The sequence below is a fragment of the Thalassophryne amazonica genome, chromosome 5 (assembly GCF_902500255.1).
Source record: "Thalassophryne amazonica chromosome 5, fThaAma1.1, whole genome shotgun sequence".
NCBI lineage: Eukaryota > Metazoa > Chordata > Actinopteri > Batrachoidiformes > Batrachoididae > Thalassophryne > Thalassophryne amazonica.
The window spans coordinates 110472509-110497276 of record NC_047107.1 but is presented as its reverse complement, the minus strand read 5'-3'; the positions used below and the strand labels follow the sequence as shown (position 1 = coordinate 110497276).

At 41.0% G+C, this 24768-nt stretch overlaps 1 protein-coding gene across 2 annotated transcripts in view; it reads right to left on the bottom strand.

The window, feature by feature from the left end:
• Positions 1–24508, bottom strand: part of ankle2 (ankyrin repeat and LEM domain containing 2) — a 52380-nt gene extending 27872 nt beyond the window's left edge. Inside the window, exons 1-4 of one of the 2 annotated variants that reach the window (XM_034171088.1) lie at positions 24375–24508; positions 14323–14835; positions 6178–6372; positions 2479–2663 (exon numbers count right to left, since the gene is read on the bottom strand). In XM_034171088.1, coding sequence (XP_034026979.1) covers positions 2479–2663; positions 6178–6372; positions 14323–14824 — 882 coding nt within the window. In that variant the 5' untranslated portion in view covers positions 14825–14835; positions 24375–24508. Of the gene's footprint in view, positions 1–2478; positions 2664–6177; positions 6373–14322; positions 14836–18010; positions 18180–24374 lie in introns of those variants that run through there. The other variant, XM_034171087.1, reaches the window with a different exon arrangement.
• Positions 24509–24768: the final 260 nt, after the last annotated feature.

The following is a 24768-nucleotide window of genomic DNA, read 5'->3' as shown; positions in this document are numbered from 1 at the left end:
TTCAGCTTTCAGGCTCCTCTCCTGTGGAACCAGCTCCCAATACGGATCAGGGAAACAGACACCCTCTCTACTTTTAAGATTAGGCTTAAAACTTTCCTTTTTGCTAAAGCTTATAGTTAGGGCTGGATCAGGTGACCCTGAACCATCCCTTAGTTATGCTGCTATAGACTTAGACTGCTGGGGGGTTCCCATGATGCACTGAGTGTTTCTTTCTTTTTTTTGCTCTGTATGCACCAGTCTGCATTTAAAAATTAGTGACTGATCTCTGCTGTCTTCCACAGCATGTCGTTTTCCTGATTCTCTCCCCTCAGCCCCAACCAGTCCCAGCAGAAGACTGCCCCTCCCTGAGCCTGGTTCTGCTGGAGGTTTCTTCCTGTTAAAAGGGAGTTTTTCCTTCCCACTGTTGCCAAGTGCTTGCTCATAGGGGGTCGTTTTGACCGTTGGGGTTTTTCTGTAATTACTGTATGGCTTTTGCCTTGCAATATAAAGCGCCTTGGGGCAACTGTTGTTGTGATTTCGCGCTATATAAATAAAATTGATTTGATTTGATTTAAAAAGGCTGGCAACATGATCACTAGCCTACGAGTATTTCACTGGGCTGGACTTTCTGGCCAAAGATTTTAAACTCAATGTGGTATTCCCTCACATGCATTTATTTATTTATTTTGTGGGGGTGGGGGGAGGGAATAATTGCAATCAATTTTATAGATTTAATTTAATTTTATACTGCCTTACATTAAAATGAATCATGATTAATATCGCCATTGGGTATTCAATTTGCCCAATCAGCCCAAAGGTAGACTGCAGCTTCACCCTTTATTGCTTTTCTGCTACAAAGCTCCTGCTCATCACAGTTCTCAGGAATATACGAGGGCTGTCAATAAAGTAACGGTCCTTTTTATTTTTTTCAAAAACTATATGGATTTCATTCATATGTTTTTACTTCAGACATGCTTGAACCCTCGTGCGCATGCGTGAGTTTTTCCACGCCTGTCGGTGACGTCATTCGCCTGTGAGCACTCCTTGTGGGAGGAGTCGTCCAGCCCCTCGTCGGAATTCCTTTGTCTGAGAAGTTGCTGAGAGACTGGCGCGTTGTTTGATCAAAATTTTTTCTAAACCTGTGAGACACATCGAAGTGGACACGGTTCGAAAAATTAAGCTGGTTTTCAGTGAAAATTTTAACGGCTGATGAGAGATTTTGAGGTGATACTGTCGCTTTAAGGACTTTTCACGGTGCGAGACGTCGTGCAGCGCTCTCAGGCGGCGTCATCAGCCTGTTCAAGCTGAAAACCTCCACATTTCAGGCTCTATTGATCCAGGACGTCGTGAGAGAACAGAGAAGTTTCAGAAGAAGTCGGTTTCAGCATTTTATCCGGATATTCCACTGTTAAAGGAGATTTTTTTAATGAAAGACGTGCGGACGGATCCGCGCGTCGGGACGCAGCCGACACGGTGCGGCGGCACAGGAAAAACACCTCCGTGTTGATAACCATTTGTAAAATCCAGGCGGCTTTTGATGGCTTTCAGTGGAGTGAGTATATGAGAAATTGTTTAACAGGCAGGACATGTTCCAACTTGTCCTTAAGGCTTTCAACAGAGGTGTTTTTCCTGTGCCGCCGCACCGCGTCGGCTGCGTCCCGACGCGCGGACCCGTCCGCACGTCTTTCATTAAAAAAATCTCCTTTAACAGTGGAATATCCGGATAAAATGCTGAAACCGACTTCTTCTGAAACTTCTCTGTTCTCTCACGACGTCCTGGATCAATAGAGCCTGAAATGTGGAGGTTTTCAGCTTGAACAGGCTGATGACGCCGCCTGAGAGCGCTGCACGACGTCTCGCACCGTGAAAAGTCCTTAAAGCGACAGTATCACCTCAAAATCTCTCATCAGCCGTTAAAATTTTCACTGAAAACCATCTTAATTTTTCGAACCATGTCCACTTCGATGTGTCTCACAGGTTTAGAAAAAATTTTGATCAAACAACGCGCCAGTCTCTCAGCAACTTCTCAGACAAAGGAATTCCGACGAGGGGCTGGATGACTCCTCCCACAAGGAGTGCTCACAGGCGAATGACGTCACCGACAGGCGTGGAAAAACTCACGCATGCGCACAAGGGTTCAAGCATGTCTGACATAAAAACATATGAATGAAATCCATATAGTTTTTGAAAAAAATAAAAAGGACCGTTACTTTATTGACAGCCCTCGTATAGCACTATAAAGTCATTTTTCACATGAAGGCAGAAATAAGTATCCAGACATTTTAAAATGTGATTCTGCCACATGAACTGCGTGGAGGCAGCTGTCTACCAATTTCTCTGATAAAGCCAATTTCTCCACTTTCTTGTTTTCCAAGGTTGCCATTGAGGAATGCTAAATACGTACATTTGATTCAACCTTTTTTCCTTCAATACCCTGGAAAGTAAGTACTGTAACCACAAACCAACTGACAGACCAACAAAGTAGCTTTAACTCTTCACCTGAACAATGGTGGGATTATCGCCTGAACCAATCAGATAGCGCGGGTTGCTCCAAACCAGCTCGGTGAAGGCGGTCTCATCACCCTTCTCCACAGCTTTCCTCAGTTTGGCAGTCAAGTCCTGAGTGCGCGGACTCTTGAAACTGTTAGCTCGCTCCCGGTTAATGGTGTCAACCTCCATGTTGTCTGATGTAGAAAAGATGGGAATGAATGAGGACTATTCTACGACAACCTCAGTTCATCATAAAATGTAGTGTTCCCTATGGATTCCCACGTGTGATAGGAATTACACGCCTGCATACTCATTTGTGTCTCTGTATAGGCAGACCTCACAAAGTAGTTAATTTTTTTTTTTTTTGGGGGGGGGGGGGGGGGGGGGGTATTACTGGAGCCTATTTTCACAAGAAAAATGTAAATATTCACTGGCACTCTATGTAGATAAAGGCAGCAGACTTGTGACAATTAAAAATAAATGCTTTTTGACGTACAGTTTATTGAAAGAACCATCTTTCAGAAAAGTTTAAGACTGTCACTCCTATTATAGAACAGGAACACATATCTTGACACAAATCTGCATGAAGGGAGGCAAGCAAGCACTTCACTTGTACACACCATCAACACATGCATGCTAATTAGGGTAATTTCCCAACAGGGTTTAGTGGCAGTGGCTGGCACTGCATTCACAGCAAGGGAGCTCACCATGTTTAAAACCTTATGAGGGTGGAGGCCGGTGTGATTATGTCATCACCGTCAGAAAGCAAGGATCCCATTTGCATACCTCATTCAAAGGCTAACAATATGCTGCTTTGAAGTTATACAACCCCTGGCAAAAATTATGGAATCACCGGCCTCGGAGGATGTTCATTCAGTTGTTTAATTTTGTAGAAAAAAGCAGATCACAGACATGACACAAAACTAAAGTCATTTCAAATGGCAACTTTCTGGCTTTAAGAAACACTATAAGAAATCAGGAAAAAAAATTGTGGCAGTCAGTAACGGTTACTTTTTTAGACCAAGCAGAGGGAAAAAAATATGGAATCACTCAATTCTGAGGAAAAAATTATGGAATCATGAAAAACAAAAGAACGCTCCAACACATCACTATTATTTTGTTGTACCTCTGCCTTTTATAACAGCTTGCAGTCTCTGAGGCATGGACTTAATGAGTGACAAACAGTACTCTTCATCAATCTGGCTCCAATTTTCTCTGATTGCTGTTGCCAGATCAGCTTTGCAGGTTGGAGCCTTGTCATGGACCATTTTCTTCAACTTCCACCAAAGATTTTCAATTGGATTAAGATCCGGACTATTTGCAGGCCATGACATTGACCCTATGTGTCTTTTTGCAAGGAATGTTTTCACAGTTTTTGCTCTATGGCAAGATGCATTATCATCTTGAAAAATGATTTCATCATCCCCAAACATCTTTTCAATTGATGGGATAAGAAAAGTGTCCAAAATATCAATGTAAACTTGTGCATTTATTGATGATGTAATGACAGCCATCTCCCCAGTGGCTTTACCTGACATGCAGCACCATATCATCAGTGACTGTGGAAATTTACATGTTCTCTTCAGGCAGTCATCTTTATAAATCTCATTGGAACGGCACCAAACAAAAGTTCCAGCATCATCACCTTGCCCAATGCAGATTCGAGATTCATCACTGAATATGACTTTCATCCAGTCATCCACAGTCCACGATTGCTTTTCCTTAGCCCATTGTAACCTTGTTTTTTCTGTTTAGGTGTTAATGATGGCTTTCGTTTAGCTTTTCTGTATGTAAATCCCATTTCCTTTAGGCGGTTTCTTACAGTTCGGTCACAGACGTTGACTCCAGTTTCCTCCCATTCCTTCCTCATTTGTTTTGTTGTGCATTTTCGATTTTTGAGACATATTGCTTTAAGTTTTCTGTCTTGACGCTTTGATGTCTTCCTTGGTCTACCAGTATGTTTGCCTTTAACAACCTTCCCATGCTGTTTGTATTTGGTCCAGAGTTTAGACACAGCTGACTGTGAACAACCAACATCTTTTGCAACATTGCGTGATGATTTACCCTCTTTTAAGAGTTTGATAATCCTCTCCTTTGTTTCAACTGACATCTCTTGTGTTGGAGCCATGATTCATGTCAGTCCACTTGGTGCAACGGCTCTCCAAGGTGTGATCACTCCTTTTTAGATGCAGACTAACGAGCAGATCTGATTTGATGCAGGTGTTAGTTTTGGGGATGAAAATTTACAGGGTGATTCCATAATTTTTTCCTCAGAATTGAGTGATTCCATATTTTTTTCCCCTCTGCTTGGTCTAAAAAAGTAACCATTACTGACTGCCACAATTTTTTTTCCTGATTTCTTATAGTGTTTCTTAAAGCCAGAAAGTTGCCATTTGAAATAACTTTAGTTTTGTGTCATGTCTGTGATCTGCTTTTTTTCTACAAAATTAAACAACTGAATAAACATCCTCAGAGGCCTGCGATTCCATAATTTTTGCCAGGGGTTGTACTATTAATAATTTATGAACATTCCCGCGCCCTATCTAAAACTTGATATGTTAAATCTGTTTCCTCCCTGAATCAGCTACATGTTGTTTTGTGCACCTACAGGTATGTAATTTACCACCAGGATCACTACATCCTGACACATTGTGACTAGAGCCCGATCTATCCACTGGCCTGTAATATCAGCCGATATTGGCATCATATCTGCAGGTATGATAAATTTTATTACACCAAATGAAAAATGCAGAAAAACACTGTTGGAAATGGTGTCATTACATAGATGGTCCAACAGAGTGCTCTGGCAGCATTGTTTACAATGCTGGCTAGCATAGCTGGGACCCCTTGATTTACCCCATGGTTAAATCAGCTACAAGAGACAAAGACAAAGCAACCACCTGCCATTCATTTTCAATAAAAGTGGCCGTCTTACAGCGACATGAGGCAAGTGATTACTATGCTGCCAGCTAGGTGGGTCAAAAATGCATAGAAAGTCTATTTTTATACAAATGCTGTGTAATGCAAGACAGCGGCTGCCAACTGGAGCGAAGACAGCGTAATGGTAGCATGACATATGCTGGCTGGTTGCTGGTTATATTTTATTTATAATGAAGTTCATGTTTAAATTATAAAGCATTAAGCCTCAATTAGATTTCTTTTTCATAAGGGTTTGATAATTAAATGTTAGGAATCATTGTCATTTTTTAATGTGTGTGTGTATATATATATATATATATATATATATATATATATATATATGACCACACCAGTCTCTGCACTAAGGACATTTCAAACAATGTTCCACTGCACTTAGTGCAGTGCCAAAACTGGCACCAAACCCTTCTGGGAAATTACCTAATTAACGTACATGCTTTGATGGTGTGAGAAAACTAATTCCCAGAGCAAACCTACACAGACAAGGAGATGTCGTGAATGGCACCTATTTAGGAGCTGGGCTGAGCTGGAAGAAACCCTATACCCTAATCATTTTGAGCCAACAAGACAAATCACTGCTCCACCGTTGCCCAAGAAATTACACTAACTGAACGTAAAGCTACCATAATTATTATAGCCAGTGCCATGTGGGGGGAAAACACATCCTGATGAAACTCAGAAGTCCATTTTGTGGGTTTCATTAAAAATAAACCAATGGTGTTCATATAGGACAGTTTCCAAAAAGTAGCGTCATGCCTCCAATCTACTAACCTTTAGAAGCAACAAGGCCTGGCTTGACTGGAGACACACAGCTTGTGGATTTGTTGGGAGAGGGGTAATAGTCACAGATCCCCGTTGCAAACTTTTCTGCATCCTCCCAGTTGGAAAAGGCTTTGAAGCGGGCACCTTTCATCATTTTTACAGCTTGAAGGGCTTGTTTCTTATCTGTATACACGTGTACTCTCTCTGTATACAAAAAGAAGAAAAAATAAACCTCATGATTTAGAACAATCTCCATTACAATTACTTTGCATGAAACATTTTTCTTAATCATTCATCTATTAACCCTCTTCATATCATTCTGAAAGTTCTCTAGTTGTGCCATTATCCTGTAATACCATGTGTGGAGGTGACAAAGCACCCGGCAGATTTACAGCATTGATATTTGGAGAATTTTAAGAATAATTTAGACAGATATTCAATTGAATTACAGTGCTGCTCCTCATTATCAAAGTCAGAAATATGCTCTACGCTCATGAAGGAAAATGTAATTATCAGATGACAACAGCAGTGTTAACTCATAAATTAACACAAAACTTAAGACATTTAAACATAAGGGTACTCACAAAAAACCAACCAGATAATCTCAATGAAGAGGGACTTTAGCTTCAGATCAGCCTTTTTTTGATTATAATCAAAAAAGGCTCAAGGAAATCAAATTTGGTGTGCCAATGGTTTGGAGAGAACTGAAAAACTTATTAAGAAACACAAACACTTACAATACCCCAGTGTACCATCTACTGTATGACCGGTTTCCCACAATGAGAAAATACCCATACCCACTTCACCAAGTTCCCAGACACTGATGAGGAGGAGTTCACTTCTTCCACATCTTCATCCACTTACGATGATGAAGAAGAGGATATAGCACATGAGGCATGGGATGCACATCGAGTTTCTCTGTATAACCAGTCATACTACTGATCATTTTGAAGTGACAGTGTTACCTTTTTATGTATTTTTGCATGCTTTTAATTTAATGCTGCAAATTTAAATTTAATTCTGTGAGAAAGACACAAACCTAAGAAAAAAATTTGCTTTTTAGTGGTGCCTTATCTGTGAGGAGCATAATGCTCCAGACTGCATTTTTTTCAATATATTTCACTTATTTAGTATTTGTATACTCGTACAGTGGCCAATAACGCTCAACCAGGGTGCAAGCATAAAAGTAGTTTTGGAAATGCGTTCTTGAGGGCATAACTGCCTTCCATTCCAAACATTATTCCATATATGCGTGCTTTTACGCAAGGTAAATTTTTGTTAACTTTCTGCAAATATATATATATATATATATATATATATTTGTTTTCATATCTCAAAAACGTGATGTGATTCTCAAAAACTAACATCAGATTCAGATCCAGCACCCCCAAATTACCCAAAATCTGTTGAACTCCATGCAAGAAAAATTGTGTTGACCAGGAAGAAACCTCAAGCAGACCACTCAGTGGGATGACCATCTGCTATGGCCATTATAACAATGCAAAAAAAAAACAAAAAAAACAGCACAGGATTGACAGAACATCCATTGGCAGAAATGATGCATGTAAACAAACATATATAGTCCAGTGTTCACAATGAAAGGATTGTTGAAAGGGAAATGCCAATACTATTACTGCATATGGTACAGCAATGGAGAGGCAGCTAATCAGAGTAGGACTTGGCAGTGTTTTACACACTTACTTGCAGGCCAAAAAAGAAAAGACTTGAGACCAATTGGTTTTATATTTTAGATAGAGGGGCCGGGTGGTTTGAGGAAGATGTCCAACAAGCCATTTTTGTTAAAGCTCTTCAGGGAAGGAACACTGAGTTTATTTCCTGTTCAAAATGCTGCTCTCACAATTCTACCCCAGTGCTTCCCCAAGACAACCCCAACTTGAATACTGACACCCTGGAGGAGAGAACCTAAAGTACAAGTATCCACATTCCAAAATCATTGTATGACATGTTCCAAGATAGGATGTCCACTGTATGCAATTATGTCTGTAGTTAAAGGGATACAGGCTGGTATTTTGCTGTCAGAATTCTGAACTGAAGATACCTTTTGGATTAAAGGTTCAAGTTTTTCAATCAACCCTTCATCGGTGTGTTTTTTTTTTTAAACACTTCTGCATTCTTATTACCTGGATAACTGAAAATAATCTTGATAAATATCTACATCTTAAAAAAAATAGTGCTAGAAACAAAGTTAGCCCAGGTGATTGAACAGTGCTGTTGCTTTTATTTTGTCAAGTAGCTTCATTAATGGCTGCAAATAAAGGCATTTGACTGTAAGATACTTAGACAGTAAGGCCCTGATTTTACAACTGAAAACATCAAGCAAGCCTGAGAGCTCCACACTAATTTGACAATTCTGTTCTGAGAAAAATCCCATTTTCTATAAATTGCTAAAAGATAACATGCATAAACATTCCTTCAGTGGTAAAGTATGGAGAATTTGGGTTATGCAGAGGGAGGGGTCAAATTGGCACTATTAATAACATGCAAACTGATTGCTAACTTTTTTAATGTTTTATTGAACATTTTTTTGCAGAAGTAATGCAATCACATAACTACGTAAAATCAAATCTGACTTACTACCAGTACGATTTCTAAGAAATAATCAACTGAAAATTGTAATCCTAAGTGATAACAGCACTATACGTATATTCAAAGTGTATGACAGCACATGTCTGCTCTGCATAACCACCTGAAACTGATTTTTGCTGTCAAACTAACCCATGTTTGTACCTAGATCAAAGCTTTTGAAGTGAGTCAAAATCAAAGGCAGTTTTTTCTTTTCCCCACACCTCTTGGCGTAGCCTCCCTAGACACACAATGAAAGAGGGATTGGTTTTTAACTACCTACTTTGAAAGGAGAGGTGAAAAATGCAGACGCAAGACTTTTGGACAATTTAATAAAATTTGTCACAATTATATTTTGTCACATTAAGTTTTTGCCATATACAGGAAAGTACACAGTTCCCATATTATCCCATACAGATGGATCTAACTATGTTGTTGTACATTGCCAAGCTTGTCATATAATTTCAATTTCAATTTCAATTGAAATAGGGCTAAATCACAACAGAGTTGCCTCAAAGCGCTTCACACAGGTAAGGTCTAACCTTACCAACCCCCAAAGCAACAGTGGTAAGGAAAAACTCCCTCTGAAGAAGAAACATCAAACAGACCAGACTCAAAGGGGTGACCCTCTGCTTGGGCCATGCTACAAACATAAATTACAGAACAATTCACGGACAAATATATAAGAAATGCTATTGGCGCACAGGACAGGAGGATCACCAACACGAATACAACTCCCATCTCTGGATGGAGCTGCACCTTAAACAGAGAGAAAAAACAGAATCAGGCATCAGAAAGACAAAAAAATACTGTCTAATTTGCCAGCATTAAACAACAAGAAAAACAGAAGAAATACTAAGGTGATCGCCAGCCACTAGCCCTAAACTTCACTAAAAGACCCAGAATTTAGGTAAAGTTGAGGCCGCGGCCCGCTCCAATTACTAATAAATGAATTAAAAGAGTAAAAAACATAAAACAAAACTGTACCAGTATGCTAGCCATATGAAAGGGAAAATAAGTGCATCTTAAGTCTGGACTTGAAAGTCTCCACAGAATCTCACTGTTTTATTGACGCAGGGAGATCATTCCACAGAATAGGGGCACGATAAGAGAAAGCTCTGTGACCCGCAGACTTCTTATTCACCTTAGGGACACAAAGTAGTCCTGCACCCTGAGAACGTAAAGCCCGGGCCGGTACGTAAGGTTTAATTAGGTCAGCTAGGTAGGGAGGTGCCAGGCCATGAATAATTTTATAGGTTAGTAGCAGAACCTTAAAATCTAATCTCACTGGGACAGGAAGCCAGTGAAGGGATGCTAAAATGGGTGTAATGTGGTCAAACTTTCTGCTTCATGTCAAAAGTCTGGCTGCAGCATTTTGAACCAACTGGAGACCCCTAATGCGAGACTGCGGTAAACCGAAAATAGAACATTGCAGTAGTCTAATCTAGAAGCGATAAATGCATGGAACAGGGTCTCAGTATCAGCCATAGACAGGATGGGACGAATCTTCGCTAGATTTCGCAGGTGAAGAAAGCAGTCCTAGTAATATTTCTAATGTGGAGGCCAAAGGACAACAAAGGATCAAAAATTACCCCAAGGTTCCTCACTTTGTCAGTGTGATGTATGACACATGAGCCGAGGCTGAGCGTTAACTGGTCAAATTGATGCCGATGTCTCACTGGACCAAGAACCATCATTTCAGTCTTATCAGAGTTTAAAAGTAAGAAGTTTCTAGACATCCAACTTCTCACTGCTGCAAGGCAATCTTCTAAGGATTTTATGTGAACGAGATTACCAGCAGTTATCGGCATGTATAACTGAGTATCATCTGCATAGCAGTGAAAGGTAATCCCAAAATGCCGCAGTATGTGCCCAAGGGGTGCTATATAAAGGGAGAAAAGCAGGGGGCCTAAGACAGACCCCTGTGGAACCCCAAATATCATGTCACTAAGGTTACAGGTAGTGTTACTGTACAAAACACAGTGGGAACGACTGGTCAAGTATGACGTCAGCCATGCAAGGGCACTCCCAGTAATCCCAAAGTGATTTTCCAGCCTATCAAGTAAAATATGATGATCCACTGTATCAAATGCAGCATTGAGATCTAACAGCAACAGAACTGTAGTGGTGTCGAATCCATTGTAAGCAGAAGATCATTCACCACTTTATTAAGAGCCGTCTCTGTGGAATATTTTCTAAAAGCAGACTGCAGTGGCTCATAGAGATTATTGTCAGTAAGATAGTCTACGAGCTGCCGTGACACCACTTTTCCAGAATTTTACAGAAAAATGATAGATTGTTGATCAAATCAGAGTAGTAAGACCGCTTTGTAGCCAATAATGCATGCTTACAGTCTAAGATAGCATCACGCCACGCAAGGTGAAATACTTCTAATTTTGAACGACGCCATTTCCGTTCTAGACCTCTTGCTTTATGCTTGAGGTCACACAGATAATCACTGAACCAAGGTGACTGTGATTTGGGGGAGCGCGGTTTTAACACAGGTGGTGCAATCATGTTGAGTGTAGTTTTGAGCACTGAGTTTAAACTATCCACAAGTCTGTCTGCTGACTGGGTATTTGTCAAATGTGAAGCTAAGACATCAGGCAGTCTAGCTTCGAGTTCAGTCTTAGTTGAGGAGTTGATATATCACCGTAATGATATACAAGTTTGTTGTTCCACTAAACACGGCAGCGAAACTGTAAACTTAATAAGTGAGTGATCAGACACCACTGATGTAAGAGGCATGATGTCAATATTCATGACAGCAATACCACGTGCGAGAACCAGATCCAGGGTATTTCCACAAATGTGTGTCGAATCCCGAATGCATTGCAGAAATCCTAATGCATCCACAATTTCCATAAAGGATTTGCAGAGGGGATCAGAAGGCTTATTTATAAGAATGTTAAAGTCACCAATGATCAGAATGTTATCTACACTAGTTGCCAAGTTAGAGATGAATGCACCAAATTCATCTAAGAATTCAGAATATGGGCCAGGAGGCCTATATACACAGTGACAAAGTAATACGACTGATTTTTATTCTTCTGACCTTGGCAATGTCTAATATCCTGAGCAGACCAGAGAATCAGATGCTCACACGAGTGATATTTGTAACCCCCAACAGCTAATAAGCTAAACCTAGATAATTGTGTTATGATATTTAAGTATTATGTGACAATTTACTTTTCGATGGATTTCAAATAGGTTTTCCTATTTTAGACATACCGGTGAACCTCATTAATGCATTCAAGTTGGGGCCCACAAAATCAAACCGCAAATTATCTGAAACTGTGAGTTAATGAGGTTGACCAAAAACATACAGTAGTCTAAATTTTCAGGGTCCACAAATTGACTGTGAGTAAAGCCGAAACGTAAGTTACACATATGCGGGTTTACGGGGTTCATCTGTATTTGGCGTTTTCAGTGGCAAAAATGGTCTAAAACCTGTTTTTACCAGGTTTTAACCACAATGAGTCAAAACACCCAATTAATTAATTAATAATAATAATTTTTTTAAAAACCCTCATCCTTCAAGGCTGCCACAGTGTTGTTAATACCCCTTTCATAAAGGAAATGCAATGTTGGCCACTTGTCAAACCCACATGGATACTTGTTAGATAGGGTCCAGGTCTGTAACGGGTCCACAAACTAATTTTCTGCATACATCGATGACATTACAGAAAAATCTATTTGCCCATTTTTCTTGGAGACTGTAAAAACACATTCTGACATACACACACACAATAATGAAATCACAAGTCTTATCAAGAATCTAAATACATATAAATCCAGACTAGTGCATAAAAGATTCTCTTCAGGTCATCACATTGGCTCTAAAATAAGAACATTTTTCCAACTCTGTAGAATAGCATTAACAAAGACAAGACAAAGAGCAAGAGGCATTTCTTTGTGGAGTCAAGGAGATGAATCTGCTGTTGAGTGAGGTGAAGCAGAATGTGTGATGCTACATTATAAAATTATGAAGCCACAAACACTCAGAAGATGTAAGCACTATGACATCACTAGTTCTGTGTTAATCCAATCCAAACCCTCCTCTCACATAATTTATGAGGCAGAAGCGCAATAATCGGAAATTATAATTAAAGGTGATGAGTATGAAAATAAATATGTCCCCAAGCCTTTTTTTTTAGAAGGGAGTTCACATGCACAGTTGAACACAACATGCACTGAATGACTTTTGTGCACAGTCTGCCACTGCAACAAGTGGCAAAAGCCTCTCCCAATATGAATGCCCCCCCCCACAAAAATAAATCAAGTCAACTGAGGAGCTTCTCGACTATGACTTCACATTTCTATACTGAAAAGGCTAAAACTGAGACTATGAAATCAGGCTTTTCAATATAAAAATTTCTAAAATTATCTTCCTTAAACTCAAACTCAATGCAAATCTCTACAACGTGATATAAATTAATTAAAAATATAAAAGCCAAGATGATGGGTTGTCTAAGTAATGGACCCCTTTGGTATAATACTTGTAAATAATCAGTTTTATTGCTAGTTTTCTGTTGACAAGGGGAGGGTTTTATTAAAAAGAAGACCTGAAAGTTCAGCTACAGTTTGCCAAAAGGTACACCTGAGATGATTTAATGTTTTGGTGAAATAAAACCCTCCTCTGTACCACTTCATCATGAAGCTATATAACTGGTGATACAAAATGCAAAACATGCACCACAATTTCTCCAATCACAGCCACAGACGCCTATAACCTCTTCTGGGTTGTCTGGGTGTCTTTCTTCACTCTTCTCCTTCTTGCACAGTCACTCAGTTTTTGAGAACTGTCTACTCCACACAGATTTACCATACAGTGCTAAACTGTTGTATTTCTCCATAACTGAAGTAAAGAAAGTTCAAGACATATTCAGTTACTTCAAAATGTTCATGTATCCATCTCCTGACTTGTCTGAAGAAAACTGGCAATTAAATTGATTATTTACAGGTATTATACCAAAGGGCCCGATTACTTATGCAACCCATCATCTTGGATTTTATAGTTTTAATTCATTTATATCAAGTTGTAGAGATTTACTTTCAGTTTGAGTCTAAGGAAGATCATTTTAGATTTTTTTTTTTTTATACTGAGAACCCTGATTTACTTTTTGTATTTGAAACGCCATAAAACAAATTAAAATGCGTGAAATACCAAGGGGCTGAACACTTTTGCAAGCCACTGTATATCACACTGAACATGGGACAGACATGGGTTTGACCCAGGGCGAGATGAAGGTCATTAACATGGGTAGACAGCAGACATGAGTTTGACACACCTCACTTTGTCAACTTATTGGCTTTAACTGGTCTAACATATGTGTGGCTTCAGTTCCATCTTAATTTATCCCAAGAGGAGTTTCTTGCAAATTTTAAGTAGCTGGCACACGCTGAAAAGAAAATATCTGTAATAAATGCCATATCCAACATCAATACAGAATATTCTCTCAACCCATTTTCTAACATTTTTGTTTCTTGATTTTGGAGAAACATTTGCCATGTCTAAAGACACAATGCTGAAAACACTATTACTCAAACACAAAACCAATTCTCTCTTACCATTCCTAGTCAAAACATCCTCCCACAGTGGACATACACCATAGAAGGTTGGAGACACTTGTGCAGGCTTGGGTGATGTTTCTATTTTAGACAGGCAGTCACTAACTTCAGCAGAGCTCTTTGAGGGTGTCTGTACTGGGATGGCCTCTTCCTCTGGAGGGTTGAGGCCCACACCATAGCCAAAGTTAAACTCTTTGCTGGCAGCCTCATCCAGGCTGCTGCTGGTCAGGGCAGCACGAGCCGGTAAAACTTCTGAAGGGGCACATGATGGGGGTTTGGTATGGTTGGCATTAGAGACCAACCTGCTTGGAGAGTCTGTCAACAATCCACTGTCTGATTCTGTTGCATTACTGTCTGGTCCAGCTAGAACGCGGGCCAACTTTCTCTCAAATGTGGCGCGGGTTGTAGCTGTGATGGGGCCGCACTTGAGGTCTGCACGGGCAAACTCCTCGCGTAGTTCATCAGCAGTCAGCCTCTTCAGCCTGCCCAGAACTGCCTCCATGCTTCAGCTCCCTACAAACCAACACAATTCATTTAATTAATTGTGGTCACAAATGACATGATTAGGAGTGCTATGATTATTTTCAGGTCGGTTCTGAAAGGATGCACTGGTGCTACACGTCGCTGCATCTACCACAGTACAGAACTCCATTAGGACATAGATGGCAACCATTCACATAGACAACCAATCCATTGCCACCACTCTAAAGGATTAATTTCATTATCAATTAATCCTTTTCCTTCCAGGCAAAATTTTTGCTCCCAGGTCCTACATACTTGCCTTCATGAAGATGCCTGGTATTTTACCACTTTTGCCTAGCACTTCCCAGCAAAATAATGAGGAGTTGGGTCTGTAACCTTCAGAAGACTAAATAGGAGTTGGGTGTATCAGTAGAGTGTGGTTAATAACTGGGTGGAGTCTTGTATCACTGAATTGCAGTGGGGTGTGGTCAGGCGTGGTCTCATTTTTGGCAGTGCAAGTAAATAGGAGTTGGGGGTGGTCCCATTTCTTGCAGTGCACGTAAATAATGTGTCAAGCTCACACTTACTTGCTGGATGTTGCTTCCAACTCCTATTTACTTGTCCGGCAATTTTTCCGACCATGTCCAACACCTATTTACTTGCCCGTTTCTTGGGGGGGAGGGGTCAGATCTCCCAACTCCTAGTTACTTGCTCTGTAATTGAGTTAAGCTAAATGTATGGACATGTGGGGAAAATTGTTCTGTCCTTGATTCCCTAGGGCAGGGACTGTCTCCAGTGTATATGTTACTCCCCATCAATCACCCTTTTCTGACACCTATAGACATATGACACTCTTACGAGGACCTCAGGAGGAGGTCAGATTACAAACTCTGTCAACTGGAAAAGTAATTAACAGTTGGCCTCAAGAGTGGGCAAGGTTAGTGGCAAAGTTTATAGTATCTGGTAGCAAGAGACTACGGTCTTATCAGACGGTTTCACCATGCAGCAAAGTACAGAAGAGTTGGGAGGGAGATGATTAATACACAATTTTCTACAGCTAGGCAGTTAGCTATATGATAAGTAAAGTGTTAAATAGTAGTTAAAACGTTTCTGTAAAAATTTCCCACAGGCACAGGTAACATCTAATGCTGCGTTTACACATAACGACGACAAGTCACGAATGCCACGAAATATACATTCTTTGCTGCTTATCACGAATGTGATGATTGGGGGCAGAGGTGTCAGGAGTCCTCGGGAACTGCTACAACCTGTTACCACACTTTACGATTAATGGCACGTGTTGCTGGAGAATTATCAGGAACCATTACGCACGGTCACGTGTTCCGCGTTGTTGCGCGCTACTGCACGTAACAGCGCATCGTTAAGTTCTGTCACGTTGTGAACAAGGTGAATTGTCTCCACACACACACATATTCATCCAACCAAATTCAGATCGCTCCAGTTTTTCAGAAGAACTTTGTGACTGCATGCATATTTGGGCTCTGTGCCATGGAGTGGCGCAGAGAGGAGGAGAAGGAGGAGGACAGATCCAGATGTGTGGCCCCATGCGGCTGTCGTCTCGTGCATTTTCCCAAACATCAGGCACATGTAGCAAGTGGAACACCTGCAGGAGCACGCTGAAGAGCACTGAAATTAGACTTCTAGCCGACTTGGTGTCAGCAATCAAACTGAATGCGGTGCAGCAGGGTTTAATTGTGCGCGCGCTTCTTCCTCCGCCGGACTGGAGGAGGTGCAGAGATGTCTGGCTGCACGTGAGTCTCCTCTTGCTCCTCTGGTTCAGACTCGTTCTCCCGCTCATCGGTTACAACAGCAGGTGGAACACCTGCAGGAGCACCCTGAGGAGCTTCAGCAGGAACTGTGGAACGACATTTGGAGCCGAGTTTAATTGTGCGCATGTGACAGAAAACTGATTTGTCGTGGTGCGCAATGAAATGTGACGCCACGTTACAAGTCGTGTCAAAACTTGACAGTTTCCGTGTCACTTCGTAATAACGCGTGACAGTTTGGGCTCCAAGAAACATCACAGGAACCACTACGAACATTGTCACGTTCTATTAAGGATCACTACTCATCAAGACGGATCAATACGCTCAGCTGCGACCTCCACGACGTGAGATGAAATGAGGGTGGTGTGTGACATTCGTGGAAGATTTTTTTGACAGGCAAAAACATGCTCCACGAATATCAAGAATATTACGCACCAACACGCACTATTAAGAAACCTATTCAGATGCGTTAAGTCACATTAAGAATGTCAGGAATGTGTCACGAATGACAGAAAAATGACATTCGTAACGCGTCTTGGTTATGTGTAAACGCACCTTAACGTGTCAGCAGCAGGTTATAACCTAAAGACGACCAATTTACAGTGCTATAAAACATTAAATGTATATATGTGTGTGTGTGTGTGCGCGGAGGAGACGCACAACACGACTCTTCAGTAACACTGGGGATGTTTCGTCTCTTTTTGAAACGTGTTTATGCTAAAATAGGACCTCCTCCCAGATTAAAATGAATGCAATGTTCGAATTTGATGAAAATCTGATTTGTTTTGTACAAGTTGACAGTGCGCCTTATGCATGCACGGACGCACGAGCAGTGGGCGGAAGCCCGGTAAAAGATAAAACCACTGGGAAAATCTTGTGGCTAGAAAAATGAAATTGTGGCCATACAATAAAAATCGATTAGTAACAGAAGGAGGACAGCAGCTGCTTACTCTAGTAATGCACGAAATGTGCATGTTATTATGCTGAGCCATCCATGTTTCTTTGTTTGTTTTTGGGTGTAATTGAATCATTTATAAATACCAGACCTTAGTAAAGCTTTTAAAAAATGATGTTGGTGAAGTTCATCATTCGAGCCTCGGCTGAACCATGCGAGCAGCATTAGCATTTGCTAGCTTCCTAGCTAATCACACAGCCAGATTTAGCACTCCTGCGAGTTGCAGAGCATGGAGGGAAATGTGTTCATAAGAAAATCTAACACAAGAAGAAAACATGTAATCTTCCCCCTAGTGACAAAACCTTCCTATTAATAAAATGAGATAAGTGACGATGAACACAGGGGCGTTCATTCGCATGCTGTCACGCCCAAATATGTCATTCGGGCTGTAACGCCACAAATTTGATACGTCTTCATTGTGATGGTGCCGATTTAAAAAAAAAATGATCCTGACATCTAACAACACACACGTCCTCTTACTTACCCAGGAGCATTTTTATTCATCACACACAGAGGTGGAACAACTTAAGTTTCGCACTGATAAAGAGCTAGACAGACACAAAGCTGGAGACGGTCTGGAATCGTCTTTGTTTACAACACGCTCTGCGCATGCTCAGTTTCAAGGGAGGGCGCAACGGTGCGTTCGTGGCGTGCAGGAAAATTCTCTATCTCATGCCGGTGTCATGGACTTGGCACTCTCCAAGACTGAGCGCCTCCCTGCCTTCACTGCGCATGCGTCATGGTGGAGCGTTAGCAGCGATTAACAGATCATCACCTCATTTCTGCTTAAAACTGACTTTAGAATGATTTAAAGAGGTTATACATTGTCATCTGATGGTTAATAATCACATTCCGTATGATCGCTTTGGGTGTAGAGAATCAGACTGAGTCAGAGGCGCTGCTGTTGTGCTGTGATCGCTCCCCCGTCTTTTATGTGGAAATGATTGTTGTATAAAAACTACAGATATCTGTCACTGAGACAGATGATGACTGGAGTGCAATTTTAAGCAGAAACGAGGCGATAATCGGTGAATCGCTGCTGACGCGCCGAAATGACACGTGCAGTGAAGGCAGGGTGAGTGCTGAGCTCCTCACATGGGTAATGACACATTTTAGTTCAATACAGGGGAGACATTCCTCCAACCTCGATTCCAGGTATTTCATCAATTTTTGTTAGTAACGAGGTTACTATATGACATGGCGCTTGTGGTAAATTATGGAACCCCAACCCTAACACTAAACCTAAAATGGCTGATGCTGCCTAGAGGAACGTCGGCCTTGTGCAAAAATCGACACATTGCAGAAAGGGATTATTCTTTGAAGAAACAATTAGTATTAGTCATTTGAAACTTCACAGACACTAACCTTAACCCAACCTTGCACCAGACGTATAAAAAGGAGTTTAATAATAACTTAAACACCAATACATTTTTCATTGACGTTCAAAAACGAGGCCAATTTTCCAGAGTACAAGTATTTTCCAGAGTACAAGTCACAGAGTCACACCTGTTTAAAAAATGGCTCTTGAAGGGGGGCCGGGGAGTGGGAGAGAGAGAAACATATATGTTGCACTGGGTACCCTTTTCTACACTCAACAAAAATATAAACGCAACAATTTTGGTTTTGCTCCCATTTTGTATGAGATGAACTCAAAGATCTAAAACTTTTTCCACATACACAATATCACTATTTCCCTCAAATATTGTTCACAAACCAGTCTAAATCTGTGATAGTGAGCACTTCTCCTTTGCTGAGATAATCCATCCCACCTCACAGGTGTGCCATATCAAGATGCTGATTAGACACCATGATTAGTGCACAGTTGTGCCTTAGACTGCCCACAATAAAAGACCACTCTGAAAGGTGCAGTTTTATCACAGCACAATACCACAGATGTCGCAAGATTTGAGGGGGCGTGCAATTGGCATGCTGACAGCAGGAATGTCAACCAGAGCTGTTGCTCGTGTATTGAATGTTCATTTCTCTACCATAAGCTGTCTCCAAAGGCGTTTCAAAGAATTTGGCAGTACATCCAACCAGCCTCACAACCGCAGACCACGTGTAACCACACCAGCCCAGGACCTCCACATCCAGCATGTTCACCTCCAAGATCGTCTGAGACCAGCCACTCGGACAGCTGCTGAAACAATCGGTTTGCATAACCAAAGAATTTCTGCACAAACTGTCAGAAACCATCTCAGGGAAGCTCATCTGCATGCTCGTCTTCCTCATCGGGGTCTCGACCTGACTCCAGTTCGTCATCGTAACCGACTTGAGTGGGCAAATGCTCACATTCGCTGGCATTTAGCACGTTGGAGAGGTGTTCTCTTCACGGATGCATCCCGGTTCACACTGTTCAGGGCAGATGGCAGACAGCGTGTGTGGCGTTGTGTGGGTGAGCGGTTTTCTGATGTCAATGTTGTGGATCGAGTGGCCCATGGTGGCGGTGGGGTTATGGTATGGGCAGGCGTCTGTTATGGACGAAGAACACAGGTGCATTTTATTGATGGCATTTTGAATGCACAGAGATACCGTGATGAGATCCTGAGGCCCACTGTTGTGCCATACATCCAAGAACATCACCTCATGTTACAGCAGGATAATGCACGGCCCCATGTTGCAAGGATCTGTACACAATTCTTGGAAGCTGAAAATGTCCCAGTTCTTGCATGGCCGGCATACTCACCGGACATGTCACCCATTGAGCATGTTTGGGATGCTCTGGACCGGCGTATACGACAGCGTGTACCAGTTCCTGCCAATATCCAGCAACTTTGCACAGCCATTGAAGAGGAGTGGACCAATATTCCACAGGCCACAGTTGACAACCTGATCAACTCTATGCGAAGGAGATGTGTTGCACTGCATGAGGCAAATGGTGGCCACACCAGATACTGACTGATATCCCCTCCCAATAAAACAAAACTGCACCTTTCAGAGTGGCCTTTTATTGTGGGCAGTCTAAGGCACACCTGTGCACTAATCATGGTGTCTAATCAGCATCTTGGTATGGCACACCTGTGAGGTGGGATGGATTATCTCAGCAAAGGAGAAGTGCTCACTATCACAGATTTAGACTGGTTTGTGAACAATATTTGAGGGAAATGGTGATATTGTGTATGTGGAAAAAGTTTAGATTTTTGAGTTCATCTCATACAAAATGGGAGCAAAACCAGAAGTGTTGCGTTTATATTTTTGTTGAGTGTATATCATCAGCCCTTTAATTTGGGATTTTTTTTACTTTGACTTTTTTGCATTGTCTTAGTGAATTTTTTATTACTGCCATTTAGTCTTTTATTATAAGAGTTTGTTTAGTACTTCAATTCTTGGGAAAGTCCTATATTAATAGTCATTATTATTATTATTATTATAACAAATGTGTGATTTTGTTTTTTAGTATATAAGTCACAAAGGAGTATAAGTCATGGGACCTCCCAAACTAGCAAAAAAAAAAAAAAAAAAGAACAAACTGACTTAAACATCGGAAATTACAGTATGTATTAAGTTTGAAAATAAAAATACTGTACCAAAATATAAAGACTAAGGTGCTGTATAAACACACAGTACACAGCTTCATGGTAGGTTGGAACAAAGAAGGAATTTCTTTAAAAAAAAAAGTGAACTTTCAGCTGCAGGTTGGCAGAAGGCACATGGGTGACTCAAGTCTCGATGTGATCTATTTCTTGTATGAAAAGCCTTCTCCATGCCACTCCACACTGAAAATGAATGATAGTGCAATATAGAGGTTGCACTACACAGTTTCTCCAACGACAAGCTATATAAGGCCTTCAGAATTGTCATGGCAACTTGGTGGCTTTCTTCACCAGTCTTTGTTGAAGCCACTTTATGAGAACTACATACCACAGACAGATTTACCATGTAATATTTTTTTTTGTATTTTTTAAGATACAGATGAAGTCCAAGCCATTTTTAGTGACTTGGAAACATTTGTGCATGCATCCCAACTTGTCTAAAAAGAACTGACTGTAAAAGTGACAATTTAGTAGTTTAACTAATAGGCCGTAAGTTTCAATTTCAATTTCTTTTCATTTATATAGCGCCAAATCACAATAAAGTTGCCTCATGGCGCTTCACGCAAGTAAGGTCTAACCTTACCAACCCCTAGAGCAAGCACACAGGTTACAGTGATAAGGAAAAACTCCCTCTGATGATCTGAGGAAGAAACCTCAAGCAGACCAGACTCAAAGGAGTAACCCTCTGGTTGGAGAACCAACAATAATTTTTATAGTCAAGTAGTTGATTGCTTATTTTCTGAATTAGTCAATTTTTCATCAAAACTGTTGAAAACTGTCAATGTTATCCAGAGCCCCAAAAAATGATGCCTTCAATCATCTTTTTGACCACAAATTTAAGCTAGTTTACGCACAGATAGGCGTAAAACAGAGAGTTAAATAAACTGGAAATATTCACATCTAAGGATCTAATAAAAATAAAAATAAAAATAAAAAAACTGATTTTTAGATGACTCAAAACATTCAGTCTAAAGCTGCAGATTAATCATTGATTTATTTGGAGCACTTATCCATGCTACAGTTTTAAAAGGGCATCATTTAACAAAGTTGAATAAAGCCATTTTTTTTTAATGCAATCATTAAAACAAAAACTTTACAGCAGGTGGTGAAAACAGCAGAGAGTAATAGGGACCACATTGCCCCCTCTGTCTGAGATTTACGCTGGCAGGCTTGAGAGGAAAGCCATCTCCATCTCCAAACACTCCACACACCCTGAACACCAACTAACTGTTCACTCCCCTCCCTTCTAGGAGATACAGGGCATACATGGTGCACGCACCAACAGAATGCTAAATAGCTTTTACCCGCAAACAGTCAAGTGTGTAAAACCTTCTTAATGCACTCTATGTACATCAGCACTTTTTTCAAATAACGCATTTTATGTGAGTCTGCATCAGCTCATATTTAGCATTTGTTGTGTATACGTATACGAGGGCTGTCAATAAAGTAAGGGTCCTTTTGATTTTTTTCAAAAACTATATGGATTTCATTCATATGTTTTTACATCAGACATGCTTGAACCCTCGTGCGCATGCGTGAGTTTTTCCACGCATGTCGGAAACGTCATTCGCCTGTGAGCACTCCTTGTGGGAGGAGTCGTCCAGCCCCTCGTCGAAATTCCTTTGTCTGAGAAGTTGCTGAGAGACTGGCGCATTGTTTGATCAAAATTTTTTCGAAACCTGTGAGACACATCGAAGTGGACACGGTTCGAAAAATTAAGCTGGTTTTCAGTGAAAATTTTAACGGCTGATGAGAGATTTTGAGGTGATTCTGTCGCTTTAAGGACTTCCCACGGTGCGAGACGTCGCTCAGCGCTCTCAGCCGCCGTCGTCAGCCTGTTCAAGCTGAAAACCTCCACATTTCAGGCTCTATTGATCCAGGACGTCGTGAGAGAACAGAGAAGTTTCAGAAGAAGTCGGTTTCATCATTTTATCCGGATATTCCACTGTTAAAGGAGATTTTTTTAATGAAGACGTGCGGACCCGGACGCAGCCGACGCGGTGCGGCGGCACAGGAAAAACACCTCCGTGTTGATAACCATTTGTAAAATTCAGGCGGCTTTTGATGGCTTTCAGTGGAGTGAGTACATGAGAAATTGTTTAACAGGCAGGACATGTTCCAACTTGTCCTTAAGGCTTTCAACAGAGGTGTTTTTCCTGTGGCGGAGCGTCGCGGCGGCTGCGTCCCGACGCGCGGACCCGTCCGCACGTCTTTCATTAAAAAAATCTCCTTTAACAGTGGAATATCCGGATAAAATGCTGAAATCGACTTCTTCTGAAACTTCTCTGTTCTCTCACGACGTCCTGGATCAATAGAACCTGAAATGTGGAGGTTTTCAGCTTGAACAGACTGACGACGGCGGCTGAGAGCGCTGAGCGACGTCTCGCACCGTGGGAAGTCCTTAAAGCGACAGAATCACCTCAAAATCTCTCATCAGCCGTTAAAATTTTCACCGAAAACCAGCTTAATTTTTCGAACCGTGTCCACTTCGATGTGTCTCACAGGTTTAGAAAAAATTTTGATCAAACAATGCGCCAGTCTCTCAGCAACTTCTCAAAGGAATTCCGACGAGGGGCTGGACGACTCCTCCCACAAGGAGTGCTCACAGGCGAATGACGTCACCGACAGGCGTGGGAAAACTCACGCATGCGCATGAGGGTTCAAGCATGTCTGACGTAAAAACATATGAATGAAATCCATAGTTTTTGAAAAAAATTAAAAGGACCGTTACTTTATTGACAGCCCTCGTATGTTGTTTTTAGTCCTGCTTGGTTGGATGCGCTACGTTGTCTTTATGTTATGCTGTCTTTCTAGATGATTTGGTGCTGAAGAGATGTTAAAATGAAGTTTCATTGTCTCCACAATAACAATAAAGTTCTATTCTATTCAAAATGTGTAAAAACCCAACGGATGACCAACTTCTTCCACAGTACATTAAAAAATTGTAAACACTGTGTAATCCTATTATTCCATACAAAATACATGTTTACGTCGTCCCAATGGCATGAATGAGGATGGGAACTGCTACGCCGGTGTCACGAAATAAAATATGCAGCCGACTTTTGTTATATCAATACCTGAATATTCTCGATGTATATATACCCAACGGTCCATTATCTGGTCCAATTAATTATGTTATTAGAATTTGCCATTCTACGAAGGGAGATTTAATCATAATGCTAAAGTTAGCCGCTTAGCTAGTAATAAGACAACTATCAGTTAGCATATATTAATATTCAAAGGCCGAAATACTTGGCTGATTATGAACATCATCGGGAACTAACATCACAATGTGTGCGGCGCTTCGCCGGATACCTTCAAAGTATTGTTTTTGTGCACTAAGCTTCCTCCGGCTCCTCTGTCACCGGCTACTTGCTGCTGCTAGGTGTCACCGCGACGGTTTCAAAATACCCAGCGAGGACCCAAGGTCTGTCCAACATGCTGCCTGACTAAAACTATAGCGCAGAGGACACCACAGCCTGTAGAATATTTCACCTTTTATTTTTTATATATAATATAGCTTTTATACAGAACGCACAACAGACGAACATAAGCTGTATTGATATTAGTGCAGTTTTATGATAGTTACGTCTCCCAACAGAAATGACAAAACAGAGAATAAAGAATTTTCAATAAATGTTTTAAAAGTAGTTAAAAGTTGTTTTTCTCCCAAGTGCAGTCCCAAAAGCCTAGTTTTTAAGCCACATGG